The following is a 26,433-nucleotide window of genomic DNA, read 5'->3' on the forward strand; positions in this document are numbered from 1 at the left end:
TTGAATATTTGGTCGAAATGGTGATCCATATTCCTTCTAGCCAGTATAGCAACGCCACCTGTGCTGTTAGGTCTATCATTTCTGTAAATATCGTAATTGGGAAATGCTATCCGAACGTTGGGGTTAAGTCTCGTTTCTTGAAGAGCTATGACATCCGGTCTCTTCTCTTCAATCAGTTCTTCGAATTCTGATCTGCGGGCTCTCAATCCTTCGACGTTTCAAGAGACGATTATGAGATTGTTCTTTATCGTCGTGTCAGCCATTAAATATTCTTAATAATTTGCTGCATCTTCTTCTCAATCTCTTTCTCCAGATTCTGCATCATCGTGCTGAGGAGGTTTTTCGTGAACTTATCCAGTTCCTCAGTGATTCCAGAAATTCCTTTTCTGGTTTCGGCTTTTTTGACGGTTTTTGCCTTTTCCGTCTTTTTCTCAGGTTTCTTCGTCTCTTTGACTGCTTCGGTTGCAGTTTCCTGGGGTTTCTTCACTTCCGAAGAGTTTGGGGATGGCCTCGGTGTATTTTGTGTTGGCCTCGAGCTGGTCTGGTTCGATCTTGGCGATCTCTTGGTCTTTTTAGTGACCAATTTCCATTCGCTACATCCCTTGTAGCTGGCTGGATGTCCTTGCTCTCCACAGAGAACACAAGAGGCATTTCGCTCCTCGTTCTCCCTGGTGAGCGTACACTCCTTGGAGCTGTGATTACCGGAGCATTTCACGCACCTCCATGGAAAAGTGCACTTACTTTGGGCATGTCCATATCGCTGACAGCGGTAACATTGTCCAGGCCCGGTCGTCCTTCTCTTAGGTTCAACAACACAGTTCATGTTGTAGAGCCTTCTCACCTCGAAGATACCCTTATTCTGGGTTTTAACCAGCAATAAGGGCATCGGCCTCTTAGTTATATTTGAGGTCATTCTTATGACCTCAGCATCGACGATCCCTTGATCCTTGAGGTCGTCAAGGATCGTCGGAATATCTGCATCCAGCGGTAGATATCTCACTACCGCATAGATTTTCTTTTCTTCCTCCCGTTGAAGAGTGTAAAACTCCCTATTTATTTTATGAAGGAAGTCCGTCATTCTTCTGTGGTCTTCCGCGGTTTGTGGAACGACCCTAATTCCGTCCTTCACAGTAGTCGCTCTGCTGTAATTTATTCCGTTTCGCATTAACGCGTTGGAAATTGACGTCCATTCGGACGTACCTCTCAGGGTAACTGGGGGGATTTTTTCTTTTCTCTCCACTGGAGTGGTTTTCTCTTGGGCTGGGGTTTCCAAGACTATTTTCTTGTTTGTATCTTCATTTGACGAGGAGCTATCCTTTCTCACTCTTTTGGCGGGTGGAGAAATTTTGGTTTGAGGGGTTTTGACCACCTCCATCTTCTGTTTTTGAACCGGTAAGTTCACTTCTTGGACATTTTTCAAAATAATGTTCTTCTTGAGTGCTTTGGAGTAACTTTCCTTATTTCCCTCCTGCAACTCGAGCCTCTCCCTGAGATTTTTAATCTCAGCAACTAAGCTAGATACGCATCTATCTAACTCATTCACCCTCGCTTTCAAACTTGCGTTCTCCTCTCTCAAAATATCGTGTTCGGACACGACATTAGCGATTTCTGGCGCGTCTTCTTCCATTACGGAATCGCAGTCCGAATGGTCAGACATTTTAGAATCTAATTAATAATTACTTTGCTACTCAAAGAAATTGGAAATAAAATTTTTCAAGACAAAAGAAAAATGTATCTCATGCATAAAAACAAAAAAAAAAATAAAAAAAAAAAAAAAAAATTCTCTGGACACTTAGGATGAACACCAACTTTGAAAATTTTAACGAATTAAAATTCCGATAACAAATATAGAACCTACAAAAACTCCACAGACGGAATCAAATATTCCGTAGCTTTGTTAGTGGGCACTTTCACCTCCGCTTTCACTTTTACGGCACTGTGACTTTCTCGTCCGCTTTCTCTTTTATAGCACTAGGAGCACTGTAGCACGTCTTCTCCTGTCAAGCGATTGACTCGGAATAATGACACAGGGACACTCAATTTTTACTGAAGTTAAGAGGAGTTTATACCACTGGACTTTCTCGCCATCCGGTGGCGTGAAGGTTGAAAGACCAGAATGTGGGGTGTTGCCAGAACACTTGAACGATAACTAGAAATTGCGAATATTAAAATAGCTTCCATTTTCGTCCAAAAGATGGCAGCACTTGAAGAATGTCTTTTTTTTAATTTCACCATGATTCGAATTGTAGCCAATGGCTTTTCGAGAAATTTTTTCATCTGGAAATTCATAGAAGAGATAATTTAACCTCGAAATGTTAATAACTTGAATGAATATTTGCTTTTCAATGAAAAATATTATTAATTTTTTTTCCGTTTGACGAATGAAAAATTTCGGTCTTTCCGAGATGACGAACTGATTGAATTGAATTATAATGAAAACGCCATATAAACTAGTGGTTTCTGACGTAAGATATCAATTTCCTCTTCTTGAACTGACCACTATACCTTTTCGAGTTCAAATTGGCGCTAATCAAAATCAAAATGACATTAGTCAAAATCAAAGTGACAATATCAATTAACTGGCGTTAATCACAAGCAAATTGGCATTAATGAATTTCAAATTGGCATTTATCAATTACAAATTTACAATAAACAAAACAAATTGGCAATTCTGAATTTGAATTCTTCATTGGAATAAAATGTATTAATGAAAAAACTTTATTGAATTATATACACAGTAAATAACGTCATAATTAATTAAAACTATTCGAAAATAACGAATTTTCTCAATAAATTTATATCTTGAATATCGAATGCAAAAAAAATGAATCTTTGGATATGAGCGATGAATTTTGCACAATTAACAACCGTTGCCTTGCCAATATTATTTTGAACGATATTCTCTAATTTCTGGAAATTCTGGATTCTACCATTTCGTTTCATTTGCTGAACAGAGACGAAAGATCGTGTGTTTTTAATAAGTTAATCATAGAAAGAGACGATTTCAGACTCCCATTGTGTTCCAGAATCAACGTTTATTACTGTTCGCTGTTCTTTGTACCATATATTAACTATTTCATTTCGCAGAGTATGCAAAGATTCGAGAGACTCCGAATACATGCTTAGTAATACTTTTCGATATGTTTCCATCAGAAAAACTCATAATTCTTGAACGAAAAAGACGGAGAAAAAGAGCTGTGTTGATCTGTGTGATCAACTGATTCAGTTCCACTCGAACGTTGATCTTCGAATCTTACAATTGCAATTTGAGAAATGCCAATTTGAAATTGATAAATGCCAATTTGAACTTGATTAATGCCAATTTGCTTCTGATTAATACCAGTTTGAAATTGATATTGTCAATCTGATTTTGATGTCATTTTGATTTTGATTAGCGCCAATTTGGACTTGAAAAGGTATAGAATTGTGTAGAACCCCCTTAAAATGCGTAATCTACATAAATCGGCGAGTTTCTTTCCTTAACGACAGTTTCGTCTTATATCGCTTTATTATCTTTGATGAAATTGACCCTTAGTTGTTTAGTGCAAACTTACGCCTAGCTGGTGCGATACTCTTGATGCCATATTATTTCTCCTTTCACCTTTCCCTCGTGCCTTACGAATTTTCAACCAGTACAGTATCGATTTTCACGCTTTCATAGCGGAATATCCATTGAGTTGGTGAATTCAATCCGTCTTTGCTGGGACCTTTCCAAGGAATATGGAACTTATCAAGTCTAAGAACCTTATGAGAGCCAACATATCAATAAAATGCCATCTCTATAAAGGAGCTCTCTACGCCTTCTTGATCCGGAACATCCTCGATCTGAGCCGAGAAAAGGATACGGGTATTTCTGTTATGCATCTTTCATGAGTTTCATAAGTGTTCATTCCTTGTACGGTTGATAGAAAAAGCAACGTGGCAAATCATTTCGACAGGAAAATTTATTTTCCTCATGCATAAATGAATATGTGTAGTTTCATGCTGGGGAATTGAAATAGAATAATCATTTCTACATGTAATGGGGCGCCTAAGTACCTACTTTATTTTCACATTAGTAACTAAAAAACGATTGTTTTTACTCGATGAACCGTGCGTTCCGAAAGTATTCGTAATTCATTAAAAATAATATGTGTTAGTTTGCGTCCAATTTTTTAGAGGTTAGCTTATGCTCTGTTTTTTCAGTGAGTCAAAAGTTGATTTTCAGGAAACCTTCAAGAACAACGAAGACAACTTCCACTGGATACCTCATTTTCTATGTGAATTCTCATTCTTCTATGAATTCTGAATCTTTTTCATTCGACACACCTCATACATAGGTTTAACGTTTAAGAATATATTGACATGCATAATCAATTAATTGCCTTGGCAAAATTCATTTACTACAGAATCATATCATTCGGTACTGCAATCAAAAATTTCATGACATGAGCTTCATGCCAAACAAAGTAGAGTGTGTCACTGGACTTATTCATAGGGTAAAATTTAAAAGTGAATGATCAATATAATAGTATTTTTCACAGGCTATCCAAATATGCTGTCGGCAAAAATATCTAACGAAGACAAGGAAAGTTATAGGGACAGTTTCTAAATATTTTTTTCAATTTGAAGTTGAAGTTTTTCTGAAATAAGCAAAATTTTTTTCACACACTATACTATACGATACTATACTATAGGTACTAACTTATAATTTTTGTTTTAATATTTTCTGAATATTTCATACGAAATTACCCTGAGGAAATTCAAAGTCGAAATTCCGAAAATATATCCATATTGTAATTATCGATGTTTCAATGAATACATGTAAAAAAATTAATGAAACTTCAATATTTGATATATATTATTTATTGAACCATATACACATATACGTACATATAGACTACTGCGGACCAAAAATTCACAGTAGGCTACCAGACAACACCAAAAATCTTCTAACCAAGAAATTAAAAAAATGTGTTGAAAAACTACTAGCACAGAAACCTATATATAATATTCAAGAATTTTTGTAATATTTTACTTTGAGGAAGAACGTGAATTCTTGATGCTGAAAATTAATGTTTAAATGTTCAATGTTTACAACATGGATACCTATATTTGGCGAATTTTATTTCCAGTTTATCGAATAAAATTGATTGAAATAAATGTAAAACTACAATTATTATCTTAACATATTCAAATTGGGAATTGATTTAGGATAAAGAGAATATGGGAGAAATTTTTCCGACTATTTTGTGCGAAAATACTTTTGCCGTTTAGATGAAACCGAAAGTTGAATAAAGAAAAATTACCAGAAATAGTATCTCTATACAGTCTATAACATTTGATCTTGAAAAACAGTAAAATCTGTGTTCTACACCTTGCGGTGCCCAGTCTCCATTTCTATCTACCATATTAAATGTGCAATTGTTAATGTTGCCATATTGTCTATGGCTCAACAAAAACCAGATGTCAAATTTTGAAGTTTTATGTATGTATGTTGATAATATTGACATCAAGAGTTTATTAAACGATAAACTACATGGATATACAGGGTATCCTAAATTGCTTGATTTTGTCTATTTCTCGTACTTCAAGATTAAATAGGGAAAAACTATGGAAGGATTCCTGCGCTTGATTTTCGTGAAAAGAGTCCATTGGTGAAAACCGCTTGACGATATCTTTATTTTTCTTGAACGATATCTTTATTTTCTTGAAGGTATTACCAAATTTTTATATTTTGTTAATTTCGCCATATCTTCTTCATTTTCGGAAATATAAAAAAACGATAAAAATTTTCTACAGGCAGTTTTTCACTGGGAATACGCACTATATTTACTTTTTTTTAATCTTCTGTATCTTCTTTCTGGATGAAAAAAATACAACTTCGTTATATTAAATACGAATAAATTTTTTTCATCTCATATCATCCAAAAAAACTTTTCAAAAATATATATGTCGATATATTACTTACATCTCTAAGGCAAAGGCAGCATGAAAATAAAATAATCACCACGAATGAAGTGGACATAGAGTACTTCAATACATTGTTATAGTAAAGGTCATAGAAGGAGATGAATTTCCGTAAATTTTTTGCTCTAGATTATTTCCGAAAAAACACTTTGCCACAGATATAGGCAACCTGTGGATGGTTCCATTGCCTGGCCAGAAAGTTCACTAGACCTCAATCGTTTGAGTTTTTTCATATGGGGATATAATAAAATTAAAATTTTCAGTCATAAATAGGGTTGTTTTTGAGCAGAGAGTCAGGAACGCCATCAGAGACATTTCCTGCGTTATGCTGTTGAATACAGTGAATTCTGTTAGAAAAATATGTCAAATTTGTTCTCAGAATAATGATACTCAATTTGAGAATTTTTTATTAGTTATATTGTTGAGCATTTATTGATCAGCAGTCAAAATACCAATTGTATGAGCAAATTTTTTGACAAGTCTACATGACATATAGATCATAACGTGAAGAGGTTCTCCCCATTGGGAGAATATCTCAATATTCCATTAGGTTAGTTGGCCATTTCCTTTGTAAACTTCTTACTTCGTTGTCTCGTGTTAAGGGTTGTAGATGGATATTTATGTGTTCTTCCAATCTAGAATGGTGCTTTCTACTTCTTTTTTTATGACATTCTGGTCTAAGGGTATTTTCAGATCATCATGCAGTATTTGGTTGGTGACACACCATGGTGCATTGGCTATCATTCGCAATATCTTGGACTGGCATTTTTGAATGATGGCTATATTTGACTTGCTTGCGCATCCCCAAATTTCAAGTCCATACGCCCAACGCCCAAATTCGAGTTATAATTGTTTTATAGAAAGCATTTCATTTTTCAATGATAGATTTCACTTTCTTTCCATTCGCCAATTGATTTCCTTGGTTTTAAAATCTACTTGTTTTCTCTTCTTTTCATTATGCTCTCTCCAAGTAAGTCTGGTATCTAAGTGGATACCAGAAGATACTTAACTGTTTCAGCTTGTGGTATTGCTTTACGATTCCATAAAATAAGAAAGGATGCATTTGTATTTAAAATAAGGAACTTGTTTTATTTTCACCCTTTGTACAAAAGGGTTCTCTCTTGCCCGTGAAAAGTTTTCATCGTTTTTCGATATTTTCGAAAATAAAGAAGTTATTGCACATTTTCGAAATCGACAAAATATCAAAATTTGGTTACATCGTCTAGACTAATGAAGATATCGTGAAGCGGTTTTCACTAATGAACTTTTCACAAAAATGGAGCCCAGGACACCTTTCAACATTTTTACCTTTCTAGTCTGAAAGTATGTATTAGAAACACCCAAAATCAAGCAATTTGGTATACCCTGTACATATTTCCCGATTGCTTAGTGTAAATTTCCTCAGAGTAATTCTTAAAAATTATGCTTGAACTGATTGAGCAATCAGAAAACACGATAAAAAACCCTGAGAAAAAAACGGCAAAAAATTCTTTTCTGTTTTTATGAGAACTGGACGTTGAAATGAATGAAAAAAATGGCTAAAAACCATTCAATTTTGAAAATCAGTCGATTTATCAAAATTGACTATTTATAGTTTTTCCACCATAAATTTCCATGTCTATCTTCGATGCTTTTGCGGATAGCATATTTGAAGAGCTGGTGAAAAATACTATTACGTTGTTGGTTCACTTTTCGATTTTAACTAATGAGAAGACCTACTCATATCAAAGTATAGGTATGTAATATGTACATAAAATATTTCATGTAAGTGGGTCGGATTTTGTTACCTATACCTACCTTTACGTTGATATCTATAATTATCTCTATATTATATATATATATATATATATATATTATATTTCAAGAATGAAAAGCGAGAATTTCATGAACATAAGTAAACAACAACGAATAATTTTCTCAACCGAAAAACTTTTCGACAAACTAAGCAAAATACAGATTTGGAAAAAATGAGGCTGTTAGTTCAAAATTTGTATAATATAAGCAGCAAATGAGAGATTGCAATTAGAGTAATTTTATTGATTTTTGTTAGTCGCATAGATAATTGCGCATCATATTCAGTGTGGAACGTAAATGCATCTAAATTTCATGAACTAAGAGGCAGTTTGCCTGGACCTGTTGATTCCAAGTGAATAATTGATTGCATAAACTGTGACCTGACGATGCCTCCATTGTTTACCATTACACGCCATAAAACATTGAAAGACAATCATTGCATTCCTTTCGGATCGATACATCACGAAATTGGTTTTCCATTGAACTTCACCATGTACACTGTATAAAATAAGGCGAGGACAATGGACGAAAATTCATAACGTGTGGGCTGACCCATGATTGTATCCATATTAAATTTTTGGTCATTATTCTATTATGCATTCATCCGCATATGCGTATTCAGCTCATATATCTATTATACCAATATTGATAACACACGTTCTAGACTATGACAAAAAGTGAAGCCAAATCGTTGGGAGGAATTCACTTGTACGCATGCGCGAATTAGAAGTTCGAAAATGACAATCAAGATATTGGTTAGATTGTTTTCATATTTGACGTTGAATAGAATGAATTTGAATGATGATTTATTTCAAATTGTTGTACAAATTTTGAGAAAAATTTTATGTGAGGCGAAAGTTAATGAATATTAAATTCATCGAGAATGTATCCGTTTTTTTCAACTTTCAGATGAATCAACAAAAAGAGAGATCAAACCAAATAAGTGCATAAAAACTATTCACCCAATATTATTATGATTTGTGAAATAATAATTAAGTGCCCAAAAGGGATGGTATTGTCCATACTCAGTAAACTCAAGAGTGACATAATAACAAGTTCGTTTTATATTACTGTTTCATACCAGTTTCAATTATTGCGTGTACGTGTAAACATTATATTTATCTCACCTCCTGAATTTTCCCTCTTGTAAATCTACTCAATACTCAATAAAAAATATTTTTGGATCAACATTTATTGTAATATGTAGTTATATTATATATAAAAGTACAGAGTGCTCATTAAAAGAGCCATGCTTCAATAGAAGCAATACAATAATCAATTTGGCAATAAGATTATTTAAAAGATGGGAAACTGGTAGATATTGGTAACTACAGTTGGGCTTTATAGATATAGATGTCGATTTAGATGTTTCACTATTTCAGTGTCGAAAAAAACAATCATAAATTAAATTAGAATTATTACCTCAACTCCCAAATTAATTTCAAGACAATAACAGACTTATCTAGATACAATGCAGATAATATACGATAGTGAACAACCTAGAAAAATGTATTCACAGTCCTACAATTTTGTTGATTCAACATCACTTGTATTAATCTCCGCACTCCGCAGGTTTTCTGTGGAAAACACATAATATTTCACTATTATTATGAATCCGAGCGTCTAGTGCTGCAAAATGATGAAGTTTCATGAATTTTGACTTTTAATTATTAGTAATCAACGATGAAATATAAATTACTACGTAATGCAAACCTGAGTTTGAACCTGATTCAAACCAATATCAACATATTGATAGGTTAAGTTCGAAAATATTCGAATGGTTGTGAAGTAAAATCATTTCATTTCTGTCAGTTCATAAAACGATGTATCAGAAAAAGACAGAGCTAATCAGGTATTTTTAATCTTAATATTTCTGCACATGCGCAGAAGTCGATTCCGGCCACGGGCTGGCTTCAATTTTCGAAGTCCCATTATCGATATAGAATATAATAGATATATGATTCAGCTACGTTGCGTATAATCGTAGATTAAATGAATAGAGAATAGATGGACCACTCCAAAAACAAACTTCAGTGTCATCTGTTTTTACGGTACATGTACTAATTTCCGACAAAACCAAATAAAGAGGGAATCTGTAACGCTCATTTTTAATTTTCTTGTAATGATCAAGGCAGAATATACTTGAAAATTTCTGAGTGAAAGTCAGAGAAAGATTCGAATAAATTGCTCATTGAGAAATTGCAGTGAAATAACGAATAATACGAATCTTTATCTGGATTTTTCTCTGATCCAGAGAATCGAAAAAAAAAATCAGTTCATAATTGAAAAATTTATTGCATTGTTCTTCAAACACGGATTCATTTCATAATTGAAATTAGATTTCAAATTCACTTTATTCTAATTACAAAACTTATTCATTACACAAAAATATTTCCCATAAACTACCATAATTCCTAATCACAAAAATAATTCAATATTTATTCATAATATACGCATATTCTATTGAATATCAGCAATACATTTTTGAATATCGAACAATAAACCATATGTATGACATGGAAAAGTTTCAGTAGAGGTTGATGTAATGAGGTACCATACAAGACCTCAGAGAAGAAACCTCAGTGAGAAAACCCTGCCTTCTCGAGAGTATTGTAGGGCGATGTTCAATTGTACTTTGGGGAAGTAGCGAACATCTTATGAATTTGTTTAATAAAGGTTTTAAGGTCTTTTGAATTCAATATAATATCGCATAATTACCTTCTTCCATCACGATTTTTGCACCCAACAACACAGCACGACTTCACTCTTGCAGACATTTCGCTTCGCCTATTGAATAATTTATTAGTCAATTCGCAGATTGATATATAATCAAAAATATATTTAAGTCTATCATTCACGAGTGATAACGATCGAAAGCTCAAATTGCACCTAACGACCAAATTTAGAATAATTATTCGTGATTAGTGTACCATAACAATAGGTGGCGCCACTTGTCAGAGTGATCCATCTATATTTTAAGTTAATCTATGCGTATAATCTGCTCTACAAAAGTTAAATGAGCTCAGAAATTTTGAGAATATTTCAATAGTTTCCATTTTCTTTTTTCACAAATTTTTAAATATGAGAAATCTTAATGTTTACTCACTCATCTAACTGATTTTTTGCCTATTTACGGTCGTTGAGTAAATTGGGCGATAACTTGAAGCTTTAGAAGATTCTCCAGTTAAATTGTTCTAGACCACAACCTAACTTTGGCACAGCTCACTTCTTCACCTTCAGCTTTGCGAGTTGTCCCCCCAGGTTCAATAAGGTATCCCACATACCCCCATAGATAGCTAAGTTTGTTATCGGATAATTTCTTGGTTACCAGATAGATAAGATAACGACGGCCATCAGCTAACCGAGACGAGTTTGTTATTTGAACAGCTCAGTTACAGTGCCAAATTTCTTCCTGAAGACGAATAATATTCCTCTGGACATAAGCAGGTCTTTGGCGAAAAGATGGGCTCGTGAATAATCTTCAGTCTCAGAGAAGAGATCCTGATGCTGCTGAATGGTAACTGCGAATCTTGCTTTCTCAGATCCTCAATAGTTTATCATGAATTGGTCGAAACTCATCTCATCAAGGTCTGCTTTCTGGGTAGTCCCTCTTAGATGGGTTTCGTCCCATTCGTTTCTTTCCTCTGGGTAGTTTTTGGATATGGTAAACTACATCGTTAATCCTTGTATTCCTTGTATGGTCCATGGTCCTTCCCACCTCCAGTTGCATTCCAAACCGGCTAAACATCAGCACATCCGCCACTATCGTGGTCTCTTGGTTCAGAATGGCATATGCCTCCACCCATTTGATGAAGTAGTCCATCGCCACCAATAGGTATGTACTTATTTCTATCTTCACTTTCTGGGCAATATCGATAGAGACTCGTTCCAGAGGACTGCCTAGGTTATACTGCTGACCCAGTAAAAACACGAATCTACGATGGTTGTTCTCAAACAGAATTCCTCATTTTTTACGTTTCTACTGTCATTGCAGTCTGATGGATATATTCTCCTGGCAATCCATTTTCCTTTACTCCGCGATGTTTTGATCTAGCCGGATTCTTATAGTTGCGCTGAATATGACTCCTCTTCCCGTAATTCCAGCATCTAGATCCTCTATTTCGTTGCCCCAAAGGACTCGGCGTACTACCTCTCATCGCTGACTGAGGCTTCTTCGACAGTGCGTTTCAACTTGCTCTGACCCATGTGCGAAGCTTGTTTGGAAGCATCAAATTCTTGTGCATGGGCCAGGGCGTCTCCAAAGTCCTAGGTCAGGCCAACCGCATGGTCTGCTGGGTCTCCATATCTCTCAACTCATCGAGGAAGGTCTGGACAGCGAGTTGTTCCAGGAAACTATCTGATGCTGTGGAATGGGCTAGTCTTACCAACCATGCTATATCTGCTACGAATTCCTGCAAGGTTTCTGCACTCTTCTCACGACTCTTGATCTGTACATGATACACTTATTGGAAGTGTACATCACCATATCTCATCTGCAGTTTACTTATCATACTTCGTAATTTTCTTGTTGACTTGGAGGGACAGTCTGTAGAATATTCAGTGCATTCTCCTCCTCATCTCAGGCATTGGCATTGGATGCTGCTTCAAAATGCTTTTGGTATGTGCACCAATTTGATTTGCCATCTAAAGTTGGAGGTTTGACTTTGATTCGCCCTGGTTCGCTCTTCCAGTTTGATAGAACAATTATTTTTTCAATTCTCGAAAACCCATAGTGTGAAATATGATAGTAAAAGGAGTGAAATCTTATACACTTTATTTTGAACTCTTCATTCCTCTATCATAGAGGCTGACATATTTCGGCCGTTAAGCCATTATCAAAGCCATCTGAAAGTTATGAAACATTAAAATCTACAAGTTACCATGATTACGATGTTCCGGTTGTTGAATTATTTAGAGATCCAAACTATAGGAACCACGTGGCAACTTACAATATAAATCTCGAGTTCGTGTCAGATGTGCCGAATTATCCTCAATCTTTATATATCTCGAGCTGAGGGGAAACAACAACCGTCATGGACAATAAAACTTCTTCTGAGTTTCTTTCCGACTTCGAAAATTATTATCTTGAGAAAATTAATAACTCGAATTGGCGGAACATTGGCGACTTACGAACCTTAATTTTAGGGTTAGGTATCTACTTCATAGATCGTAGAGAATAAACATAGAAATATTGTTCTTGAATTCTTTGATGATGAAATTATCAAAGTTAAAGGTTATTCAAATCATTATTGATTGTAAAGATGAACATTGTAAGAAGGAAACGAAAAGCGACTAATAATCTCTAGCAGTGAAAGGACAAAACATAATAGCAACAAACAAAAAGACAACATCCAGGTAATCATCATCGGGTCTTCTCTAACCATTGATAGTTCTCACCTTATCGAGCTGGCTTCTGCATAGTTCTTCTTCACCTTGTGTCTGTTGAACTGATACTACAATAAGTGGTAATCGGTCATAGTTTCCTTTCATTCTTTTTATTCCTTATCAGGATTTATTGTTTCATTTGTACCAATCGACTGTTTTGCACGAAATTTGATAATAATGGACGTTTAAATTGTTCTATTTTTAAAATTGACTCTAGTTATTCTAACTATAAAATTCTTTCATTTTATATAGTTGACTGTTTTATCCAACCATTTGTCGAAATGCTAATTTTCCTTCTGCATTTTTGTATTTTCTGTTGGCGCTTCACCTGGTGAGATTAAATCCTTCGTAGTGGCTGAAGATGGACTCTTATCGGTCCGAAACATGGCCGTTATCAATATCTTGAATAAATTAAAGATTTGTAGTAAGACAGAATTTACTGATTTATATGAGAACAACTCCATTTCGAGAAGATGGCTTTTTTCACCAAATGAAAAACAGAAATATATGATTTTCACTAACATGTGTTTTTAAATCCCGACTTCACCTTCCCCCCCTCTGAAGATGCTTCGTCGTGTCCAGGTTTAAATAACTCTTGTTAGTGAAAATCATAAATTTTACGAGCATCCTGAAATTCTCCTATTGGTGTATAAAAAACTTTAATACTTTTCATATTTGTTCCGGTAAACAACAAACCAACACTATCTCTTTAATTTTTGCAGTTAGACAGATTCAAGGAACCTCCGGCATTCGGTCCCATGTGTGATCTTCTTTGGTCTGATCCCCTAGAGGATTTTGGAAATGAGAACAACGCCGAACATTTTTCCCATAATTCAGTTAGAGGATGCTCCTACTTTTATAGGTAAGAGTTGATTGATTGAATTTAACTTTTTCTTCATATTACTAGATGGTGATGGTGTTGCATTCGGATTCAAGGAGATGCCTGTTTGGAGAAACGACTTTATTTTCTGGCCTCACTTTATTAGTATTGTTGGTGGTTTATACCACTCATTGAAGGTTTTAATGCAAAATGGTTAGGGAACCTACCAGAATAACACCAACATCTAGATCTACATCAGTTTCGATAATATAATAACGAAAATCGAGATGACACATTAGCCAGTATTGTTGCAGAGCATATCTTTGATCACAAGGCACGAAAATGTAGCTTCACATTTAGCGGCAGTGGCGCTATACTGCAATGTATGTTGCATATTAGAGGAGGCTAGTCGTCAATTTGACTGCGCTGACAGCTAAATGTCAGCTCACATTAGCTTCGTTGGCTATTTTCGGGATCATTTCAATTTCAGGGCTTCGAGGTGAACTCGACTTCTGCAATATTTTTGATTTGCTGTCAGGGGTTGATACTGGATCGGAAATATGATGGATGAAATAGAAGAAATTAAACATTACGAAAACAATTGTACAGGTTGGTCAGGGGATCTCGAGAACTATAGCACCTAGAAGATAACGGATGACACATTTTCGAGCTCTTTTTCAGAGAAACAACGAATGGTGAAAACCGTCACCTCTTACGATACTTCCTTTTTGAGTTATTAGCAAAAAATGAGATTTTGACCATTTCGGGAAGTTTACATAACTTCTTTGAAGCTACGGATCTGAAACTTGAACCTTCTACAGGCACTTTACGTAGAATCCACTGACGAGCTCAAAATATTTTTTCATTTCGAGTCATTAGGTATGAACTTTCGTTTTATTAAATGCAAACTTTTATGAATTTGTTATTTTTGCATTGGAAAAAAACCTTTCGTCAGTAGATTCTACGTATGAAAGTGCCTGAGACGGTTTGAGTTTCAGATCTGGTACGTCAGAGACAAAAAAGTTATGAGAATTTTTCGAAATCGTCAAAATCTCAATATTTGTTTATAACTCGAAATCTAGAAATAATAGGCGGATTATGTTTTCAGATTTGGATTAGTCAGGGAAAAAGAGCTGGAGAATGTGTCATCCGTTTTCTTCCAACTGCTATAATTCTTGAGATCCCCTCAGTAGACAACGAATTTTGCCCACCCTTTACATTGAATTTCGGGAAATAATTTCAGTCAGTTGGAATATCCTAGCCAAAAATAACTCTCACCTCCACGCTGGACGATTCGTTCTCGGTGGACTGTAAAATTTATTGTGGAAACTGTTTTCAAAGAAAATTAATTTCAAAGAGAATATAATTGATTGTCCGCTAATACTTGAATCTATAGCTCATCAAAATTTTAGCCTCCTCGGATCAAATGACCACGAGCCGCCACTGCTCAATATGTACCTTTCCTCCAATCCAGGCGTGAGAAAAATTTTCATCTAAAAACCGACGCACTAGTTGAACGAAATAAGGTGGTGCGCCATTTTCAGGAAAATTATTGTTTGATGGTTTTCTACATTTTTCAATACTTGCACGAGGATTGGATGAGTAGCGTTCTCCAATAGTTCTGAAAAAATTTGGCCAGTGAGATGACCTAGTATGAAAAAGGCTCGATTATGTGATTTCCATAAATACCCACCCAAACATTTAATTTTTGGTGAAGATGAGTACCTATGTACCTCACGGAATTATCTTGCTTTTCATCTGACCAATACCGACAGTTATGCCGGTTTACAATGCCGTTAAGGTAAAATGAACACTCGTCCAAAAAACAGATCTCGAATATGTAATTTTGATAACCGTTAATCATTTCACTGACCACTTCACAGAACTGGAATCGGCGATCGGAATCATCCTTATTCAGTTTCTGAACCAATCGTATCTTATAAGGATGGAATTTATGTTGTTTAATGATATTCATGATTTTTGTTAGTGAAACACCTGATACATTGAACAATTACCTAGTACTAAAGGGCGGATCCATTGCTACATGACGTGAGACAGCCACGTCACTCGCTTCGTCTCTCTCATACACCCCCTTCTTGTTTCCGACTGAACTAGAACAGTCAAATTTGGCAACCAGTTGCACAACGTAAGCAGCAGATAAATTTTTTCTAGGATGTTGTTTGTTGAATAAGGCCATTGTTAACGCAGAGTCGTTATTTCTGAAAAATCATTTTATCATTTTCAACCTTCTACGGAATACACTATTTTAATTCTATTTCAAATTTACAATCGGTTTGACACACTTGTTAAGTTCTTAAAAATTCACGATAGACTAAGGTAAATCAAAAACATGGTCCGTCTACTTTTTTAGACGAAACATTAATGAGGGCAGGGATTAACGACCTCTCAAATTATTCCAATAATAGAAAGGGTTGATAGCTTTCAGGTCGCATCAAATAAAAACCAATTCAATAATTTGCCGACGTTTCGGTTTATTTCAAATCTTCTTCGAAGGCACTGAAAAGGAGTAATGAACAAATATAAATTGGTACTAAGCAATCGTACAGATGAATACAAAGTGAATAAAGAATACACATATATGAATTCGAACCTCAAAAACATAAGTTTTAATGCATTGTATAATATCCCCTATTTGTTTAGTTATAAAACTAACAAAATGCGGCGATTCTTTTGTATACTGAGGATACTCAACAATCTGTCATTGACATAATTATACACCTGAAATTTTCAGTTAACGATTCAGGAAATATCTTGTATTCGAATATTTTATCACTCTATAAATTATTGAATGATTTTTAAATGCATATCATTCCTCGATATAAATATCAACTATGTTACGATCTTGATCGAAATAGACACATAATTCACAATTTGAACGGAAAGACCTACCGATTGAAGAAAAGTGGATGGATGGATGGATGGAAGTATTTTCACTTATGCTGTTCTGATGAGGTCAAATAAGACTGTAATCATAGGAATCTAGTCTTTTGCGTAGATTACACTTTTCTTCTGTAACCGATCCATGCAGATCGTAACATTGTTAATGATTATATAGATTGATATTACCTACCTGAATAGTATTCTTTCATTACTTGATTGCCATATTGATTTTTCTTGGGTCCTCGGGTATACTAACAGAATATGTAAATACAAATAATATAATAATAATAATAATAATAATAATAATAATGTTAATTTGACGAAACTTACAGAAACAAAAAAAAAACAAAAGAATATACACAAAAAATTCAAATATGTCATTCCCTCCCTAATATGCCAAATAAACAAAAGGATTTTCCCACTAAGGCTTTGCCTGAGCGTGGGTCCAATCTTCTCCAAATAATACCGCCATGCCAGCTCATCCAACCAGAATCAAAATCCCACTGACATCACCCCAGAAATAAAGCACCGTCACTCATCCTATCAAGCAGCTAACAAGGTCTCTTGATCGCTCCCTGAGGAAAGTTCTTGTCCGCATAAGAAACAGTCTTTTTGTATTAGAATTTTTTACATCACATGGTAAAAAATTGAATAATCTATTTCCTAGATATTCAAACGATCGACGGCCCACAGTGCTGGAGAAAAAGGCTGTTCTGGTTTTATGCTGTGCAACACACCTGGTCTCATAGTTATGTTCTACATAATCCAATTGTAACCTTTCTCTATATTTTGCCGTTACACATCTCAGAAAAAATAGTTGCCTTATATCCAGAACATCTGCCTCCCTAAAGAGTCTGTCCGAAGGATAATCTCTCGGCCTTCCCATTATTAACTTCAGCAACCTTTTCTGCATTCTCTCCAATCTCACAATATAGCATTTTGCAGCCGACCCCCACAACAAGTTTCCGTAAGTTAGTCTACCTTCAACCAAAGCATTGTATATCATTTTCATCCTTGGAGAGTCTAGAACTCGTTTCAGAAACCTAAATTTCTGTAGTAATCCTCTTAGAGCTGATATCATTCTCTCTATATGTAAATTCCATCTCATATGTGAGTCTATTATGATACCAAGGTATTTTACCTGATGGCTCTTCAAGATCTCAATAACTGCACCATCCTTACATATGCTCAGTTTCTCAAAATTGGGGATATTTGTAGCATAGCAGCTGAATGTCAAAAAGCATGTCTTACTGAAGTTAACCGTCAAAAATCTGGCACTGAATGCATCTATCAAGCACCTTAAATCCACTTCTACTTTCCTTTTCAATTCATCCCATGTTTCATCCTCATAAAAGACCACAGTGTCATCTGCAAAGCTAGAAATTATACCTGCCGTGTCAATATCAAGTATACAATTCATGTAAAGAATAAATAGAATGGGACCCAGCACTGTACCCTGCGGAACACCATATTCGACAATTCTCCTACCACTCGGTTGGAACCCACCTGCACATACTGTTCTCTTCCTTTCAAATAACTAGTCAGTAAATCCCCCACAATTCCTCGTAAACCCATATCCGACAAAACCTGCAACAATTGCCCGTGATGCACCGAGTCAAAGGCCTTTGTAAGGTCCAAGAACACTGCCATTGACTTTTTACCTCCCTCAAGACTTCGATATATTCTGGAAGTCAAAAACACCGCAGCATCCTGTGTAGACAAACCCTTCCTGAAACCAAACTGTCTTGGAGAAATCAGCTGGTTCTTTTCCATATATCCATACAAATGGTATGCGATTTAATTGAGAAACACTCGCTTTCATGCACCATGTAATAATTATTATTCAAATAATCTCAAATGTGCTTAACTATTGTGAACTGTTTCATTTTCCCTTTTACTCGAAATTTAATGGATTCATAACTGCGACATATTTTTTGATAAAATGATTAGTTTTACCTTCTGTCTGCTTGGTTCAGGGATGTCTAGCACACCTTGGTACTGTCCTAACTTCACGCAAGATGCAAATTTACAACTGAAAACTAATCCTCTGAAACCTTATTTCGATATGGGGCATAGTTAGGTGCTATTAGCTACGAGGATATATTGAAAATTCTTAGCCTACTATAAAACCGAACAAAATTTCAATGTAAAAATATTTTTTTACTCAACATATTCTCCTTTTAATTGGATACATTTATTACAGCGAACCTGCAACGCTGTTTCTTTTAGGTCTGCAAACTAAACCTCCACAGCTTTTATTTCTTCCTCGTTGGAAGAAAATTTACGACCTTCTAAACTTTTTTTCAGTTGAGGAAAGCGATGATAGTCGGATGGGGCCAAATCTGGTGAATAAGGGAGGTGTTCTAGTAATTCAAACCCTAAACCACGAATTTTCTGCATGGCAACATGAGATTTGTTTGCAGGGGCGTTGTCCTGTGAAAACAAAACATCTTTGGATAGCTTTCCGCGTCTTTTCTCTTTAACGTTTTCCCGTATAGTGGTCAGTAATGTCGATTAGCAATGTCCGATTATTGTTCTACCCTTATCCAAATAATCAATCATGGCAATCCCAAAAAACTGAATCAAGAACTTTTCCAGCAGATTTTTGGACACGAAACTTCTTATGTCTTGGAGAACCAGAGTGTCGCCATTTCATCGATTGTTGATTTGTTTCTGGATCGTAAAAATGTGCCCAAGTTTCATACATTGTAACAATTCGGTTTAAGAAGTCCACATCGTTCTCGAATCGAGCACAAATCAAACGTAATGCTTCTACCTTTGCACGCTTTTTTCAACATTCAAACATGATGGGATCCATTTTGCAGCAATTTTTCTCATGTTCAAATTGACTTGAACTATATGACGAACGCGTTCGTATGAAATATTCAGTGCTTCAGATATCCGCTTCAGCCCAATTCGACGGTCTGATAAAATCATGTCATGAACTGCATCGATATTTTCAGGGACTGACACAGAAACTGATCTTCCCGATCGCTCATCATCTTCAATGGAAAATTTACCTCTTTTGAAGCTTGCAGTCCAATTTTTTACGGTCGCATACGAAGGACATTGATAACCAAGGCTATCTTCATAAATCTGCTTACCTCTTAACCCTTTTAAATATGGGTACTTGATGATTGCTCGATACTCCAATTTTACGATTTTCACTATTTGGGTGGACATCTTCTTTCTTTTAATTTATTGCGTAACTCTGGTTAATTTTTTTGTCCTCAAACTTCACACTATTGTTCGTTGCTATGGTAACGCAATATTTTTTTCATGCATGGAGCTGGTTCAGGCTATAACTAGATATCAATACATCCTCGTAAAACGGTCAGTAGTGCTGTAGTAATTTCATTCCATTTATTTTGATACTGACATTTTTGAGCTTCATCACCATCGGCCTGCATCTGTAACATGTAATCTATTGTCATCTTGACACATTTTTCCTGTTTTGACATCCTAAATCTCAGAAGGGTGCACACATGTGACAATGGAAAATTTAAATTTCCAGACAAGGAATAACTTCCCGCATGTTTCTGACGCATCTTTATAATCATACTCCGAACCGGAAGAGTACACGGTGGTCAAGAGCAAATGCTAAGACTCGTGCTAAGACAACATCGATCTTATTTTTATATGGCCGTGACGTCGATTCGTCTTCTCGGTTTGAGAACATTTCGCGTATTACTTCATTATCCTTATTCCAGTCCTTTTTTCATTTTCATGGCGTCTACTCCAATTCAGAGGAGATTCGCTAGAATATCACTCTTGTGTCGTTTTCGTAGCTTCTTCTTGGACTCGAGGGAAAATTACGAGGATGGATGCAACGAACATCTTATTCCTGGGGCAGAATATAATAGGATTGAACTTTCCATCTACAGCGAATTTCATCTCGACCAGACTTGTCTTATCAAACCGATTCTCCCCTTAATATCTGACTAAAAGATTTTATCTGAACAATTTCCTTCGCAATTTCGCTTCGGAATTCATGAGATTGTCTGGTCCTTCCGAAAATCAGAAACGTTTCACTATTTCCGCTAAGGTTAGCTGTTACTTTGATTTCAAGATGAATGAGCTGAAATCGGTGTCTCGAATCATTATTTCCATGTTCAAAAATGTATTATCTAATATATATTATAAACGCGAGAGTTTGTATGGATGTTTGTTAGTATTTCACGCAGAAACTACTGGATGAATTTCAATGAAACTTTACAGTAATAAAGCTTATACCTACATCAGAATAGGAGATAGACTACTATTTAGGCCCTGAATTGTAAGGATATATTAATTAAATTCATTTCTATTCAATGGAGAGAATACGAAAAATATCGATTTTTCATGAACAAGTACCGTCAAACGGGGTGAAGTGGAAAAAAAAATCGAGGTTTTTTAGATTCAAAGTGTCAGTGCGAGTGGGCTGGCGTTTATAATATAGATTCTATAATCGTTTTAATATCGATTGGCCTATTTACCAAAATTTTTGGCTGCACAGTTTTTGAAATATTTTTGGTTGAAGTGCGATCCACCTCACCTCGTACTTTGGGGTGAAGTGGATCACATTTTAAAAATCACTTTAACTATACGAGGGTAGAAGTGGATCAGATGAAATGAAAAAAAAATCTATTTTGAGTCCTAAGATCAACAGGTGCTGTGAAATCAGAACTAGAACCGTTGAAGAAATAAAAAAATCTTTATTCTTTCTGTGTAAAACTAAACATGTTTCAAAACAAGATAAAATAAACAACGAAAATAAATTTCTAACGAACATAAAAACACTCTTTTGAATGAAGGCACTGGCGCACCTAGGAAAGTGGGCAACTCCCCCTCAAAGATACCAACAATTCAAATTTTTTTCTAGTACAAACATTGAACGATCGTTCGGTGTAAAGCCCCCCCCCCCCCAATAAAATCTTGGCTGCGCTACTGAATGAAGGTATATGAAAGTTGCTTCAGGGGATTTTGCGAATTATTTGGTGCCTTTTCACAAGATCTATATCCTCTGCATGCGGATATACTAAAAGGGTAATTTTGCGACATGGGCCTATACGCAACATGGTCGAACATGACTAAATCATTGGTGATGGACTTAACCCCTCACTTTTGAGTGATGTAAAAAATATTTTTTTCCTAAAGAACTGTGGTGGTACATTTGATTTCAAAATGGGGAATATCATTCCAACTAGTTTATATGTAACTTGTAAAAGTTTAGGTGAGAAGAACTATCGTAGTTAATGCCAAATATATAATTGAAGTTGAACAATTGAAAAATTGTTCATTCGAGAGAATACGAAACTTTTTCTTTTGTCAGAAAACTAAACATCCAGAATTGTATCCAAGGCACGAGTTAGCAATCTTAGGAGGTGACAGTAGACACAGAGTTATTTTCGCGGCAATTTAGGGTCTTGTCTATGAGTTACGCTATAAAATATGCGGAAAAACCCGGTTGATCCACTTCACCCCGCTATATCCACTTCACCCCGTTTGACGGTAGTGACTGAAGCCGTTGATTTCAGGCTTTCTTGGTCGACGCTGGGTACACTTTAAGAGAGAGAAACGATACAGACAAAAAGGTTTAATTTTTCACGAATATTAATATTAAGCAGAGAAAAATGTTTATTCCCTTTTCAAATTTACTTGACCTTGAAATAAAAGTTCAAGGTCAGATTAAATGTGAGCATTCTATTATACCCTGAGGAAAGATTTTTTTGATTCAGGCTTTTCCCAAGGAGTTATTTCATTTTTCACGATGAAGGTGTACTTTTTCATTGAAGACAATTCAATTGATGTTTGTATCCCATAAAATTCCCTTTATTGAGCTGAATATTGTAATTATAGGCTCATTATTTCCTGAGATACAGCCTTGAAAAATTTGGCAGAAAATTGTGGAAACCTCTGAATTTGCACTTTTCAGATATTTCGCCTTTTTTTACCATGAAGGAGTACTTTTTCGTTACAAACAATTCTATATGAAATTTCCTAAATATTGAGCTAACAGTAGGCCTAACACTCCGAAATATAGGGTAACTTATTCGTGATCCTCAATGGTCACACGGATACCACACCAAATAACATCTACCTGCAAAAATGTGGAATGAGAAAAACATCTGATATCTTCCTTCCACATGTGCCCCGTTATTGGTCAAGGAAAAGGAAAGTTTCTCTCAATTTTTCGAAACAAATTCTTCCTGAAGAAGAAACCAGCGGTTTTTTTAAAGCCTACTGCAATGCGAGATGAAGAAATTGAAGCATGAGAACAAATTATCATGGCACTATATGGTGAAAAACACTGGACACAAAACCTCAATGACCTGGACTATCAGCTTTTTACTGTGGCTACTTGAAAACAAGTTTTAACCTGGCCAGACTCCCTCGAAATCGAGACGCTGCGCTGCACCCACTTCGTACTTATCACGGAGACCACGGAGTGCAGATGTGGGTATTGACATCAGTCCACTTGAACTTGACTTTAATAGAACATAGCTTCTACCCAGTAATGGGTATTCTTCACAGCTCATGTAGATGATTTCCAGCAACTGTAATAAAGGATTGGGAATGCATATAGCTGCAGAAAAGTAAACTTAAAATGCTATACTTTTTGCGGCCAGAGCAGTGGAGAGCTCTGTGAGATCCGAACAGAGATTACCATGGAATCTTCTGATTTCGACTTTCGACTTTCGACGATTGATGACGATCAATTGGATGAAGAGATCCTGTATCCTGTATCCTCAGAGCCCTCAAGAACACGAACTGGACAAGGAAAAGTATCTTGATCCTGGACCTCCTAGGGTATAAGGAAAACTCAAGTGTATTTCATTTGTAATAAAGCAATTCCTACTTTGTTCCTTTGCTTTTCTTTTTATCATTATGTTTTATTTTTTTGCCCCATAAATGCCACCTGCCAGCTGTATCTCGTAAAGTATTGAGCCTCCGGTAATATAATTCATTCCCCCATTTAGGGAATTTTATGTACTTTAAAAATGAATAGAAATATCTTTAGTGACAAAGTACTCCTTCATGATCAACAACAGCGAAATCTGAAAAAAGTTCAAATTTTCTGCGGTATTTACGATTTCTTACCAAACCAAAGCTGTCTCTCGGGAACAATGAGTCCTACAATGATACATATTGCTCTCAAAATTCGAAAAATTTTGTGGTTTCAAGAAATTAATGGAACTGTCTTTCTGGAAAAACTATTTCTTCGAAAGTGCTAGTTTTCTTCCGTTTAAATTTTATATGGCCAGATTCGGAAGGTCGCCGAGGTTGAAAAATTGAATTTCGCATCCCTTTACAATCCTAAATAATATTAAAAAAGATACCTACTACCCCAAACCATACAAGTTGGAATGTACTAGGTAACTGGAAAACGCTTAGTGTGAATAAACTGAAATAGCATTTTTACTTTTCCCTACAGAATTCGAATGAAACAGAAGAAAATATTGACCCTTCCGAAATAGTTCGGTACTTTTTTGGACATTTCATAGAAATCGTATATACTACGATTTTCGAAATAACAATGTTTAGAGATGATTAAAGTGAGTGGCTCCATCGCCTTTGTTATGCCCTGTCGTGAGTTATTGGCATATGCCGAAATAACCAACGAAAACGCCCCTAATGCATTTGTGAGACCGCGAATTTCATGGACACTCGTATAGCCCGATTTACAGTTCCAATAAAACATATATCGCTAGCCGGCTACATCTCGGGTTTAATGCAACACATCCATTATGTAAATGCCGCCACCGTGGCGTAACAACGCTGGCAGCCACTTTGTGCCTTTCTGCCTCGTAATGCCTACTCGAGATATTCATTAGTTCGTTCGTTCGGTCTTTCTAGGCTAATGGAACGGGGTTGGCGCCACCTTCTGAAATCTGGGTAACGCGAAGGCCATTCTTAGTTTAATGTTTGCTAATTACCTCCGGTTCGAGAACCAACGCAGGTTGCGACAGAAACAGAACACAATTTGTACTGAACTCAATTTTTTCTTTGGGTTCATATAGATGGGACTTTCGTCCCATTGTAAAATTTAACCTTATAACGCGTCATCAACAGAAATAGCTTTCAAATCAGCGCTCGCTGGAGTTATTTGGGCCCTTGAAGAAGATCCTTTGTTATATTGGACTTTTCTAATTTTTTGAATATGGTGGGTATTCACTAGAAAAGTGAGAATATTATTGTTTAGCCGTATCTTCTACATAGCTCATCCGCTATTCTTCAACCGGCAAATTGCAATAAGAATGCTGCAATAATTCGTCCAATAACATTGAGATCAAATAAGAAACCCAGGTGACCATATTACAGAGCAGCTGTATAGTAGAAATATATGTACTGCATTCACATTTATTTTAGCAGTCGTTTGGCCATGAAATAATTTTCTCAAGTTTCTGTTACAAGAACTGAGTAAGGTTGACACTCATGAAATGTCGTTAATGTCATAACGCCGTTGCAACAACTTATATCAATTAATATTCCGAAAATGCCAAAAGTGATTGAAAAAAGAGACAGGGTTTCAGGAAGTGCTATTTAGAATTCAGGTCCGCTCATTCAAATAGTTATACCCTGATATTCTAAAATCCACAATACGTCAGACGGTAGCGAACATATTCAATGTAAGAGAATTTATATAATGTTTCATCTGAATCTGAACGACTTATATTTCAGCTGAATATTTCCACAATCAGAAAGATTGTGAATGAAGAGGATGACAAAGAATTTCCTTCTATTGGGAGACCCAAAAAAGTGGTGCCATTTGAGAATTTTATGTTGAGTGAATTAATGCGAGAAGTTTACTACAGGATTTTCGATTAATGTCATCGTAGAATAAGTTCCCGAAAGTTGATTTTTCTATTTTTCATTTGACTTGTCCTATACATTGTAAATGTCTTAAGCTACCAATAAATACCTAATTAATATTATTATATCAATGCATTAAGATGAACAGCCACAAATAAGCGCCAGTTGTTCTGTTAATTGTTTATTCATGTGAAATTTTTGTTCAAAGGTGAAGTTCATCTCGACTTGAAACTTCCTTTAATTCCTTTTACTTATATTGATGCAAGATGATTTTTGTTGAAGAATTTAACATTCTTGTAATTATCTGTTAATTCCTTCGGGAGATACCCCTTCCCAACCACTGCATCATATGCATTTCATCTTCGGGTTGATATTTTTGAAATCTACAACGGATATAACGTATTAGAACTTCAGCCAAAGAAGATAACGAACATTAACACTCCTCAAGCTAGTGCATATGATGATATTATACTGATCTCTTGTATTTCCATGCAAATAACTGGATTTGGTATGCCTTCAATCAGTTTGTATAAACTTCAATTATATTCGTCACATATTTTCCGAAGAGATTCGACATTGTGATAAAATACGTAATAACAGAAACTTTTACGTAGAACGGGCAACATAGCGTTGATTTAAAACCAAATAATGTTTTGACAAGCGTCATAACCCCACATTTTCGTACTGTACAGAGTGAAATGTGTCAAATTTCCATGGCCAACCGACTGCAAAAATAAAGATGAATGGAGTATAGGTACACTGTTCCTTGTTTTATAACCTAAATATAGCAT

At 35.6% G+C, this 26,433-nt stretch overlaps 1 protein-coding gene across 1 annotated transcript in view; it reads left to right on the forward strand.

Annotated features, from left to right (window-relative positions):
• The window catches only part of LOC123307787 (serine/threonine-protein phosphatase 2B catalytic subunit 3-like), a 292,638-nt gene that overhangs the window by 221,577 nt on the left and 44,628 nt on the right, over positions 1-26,433 (forward strand). Inside the window, exon 6 of the mRNA XM_044890221.1 lies at positions 13,851-13,990. Coding sequence (XP_044746156.1) covers positions 13,851-13,990 — 140 coding nt within the window. The remainder of the gene's footprint in view (positions 1-13,850; positions 13,991-26,433) is intronic.

This window comes from Coccinella septempunctata, chromosome 1 (assembly GCF_907165205.1).
Source record: "Coccinella septempunctata chromosome 1, icCocSept1.1, whole genome shotgun sequence".
Classification (NCBI taxonomy): Eukaryota; Metazoa; Arthropoda; class Insecta; order Coleoptera; family Coccinellidae; genus Coccinella; species Coccinella septempunctata.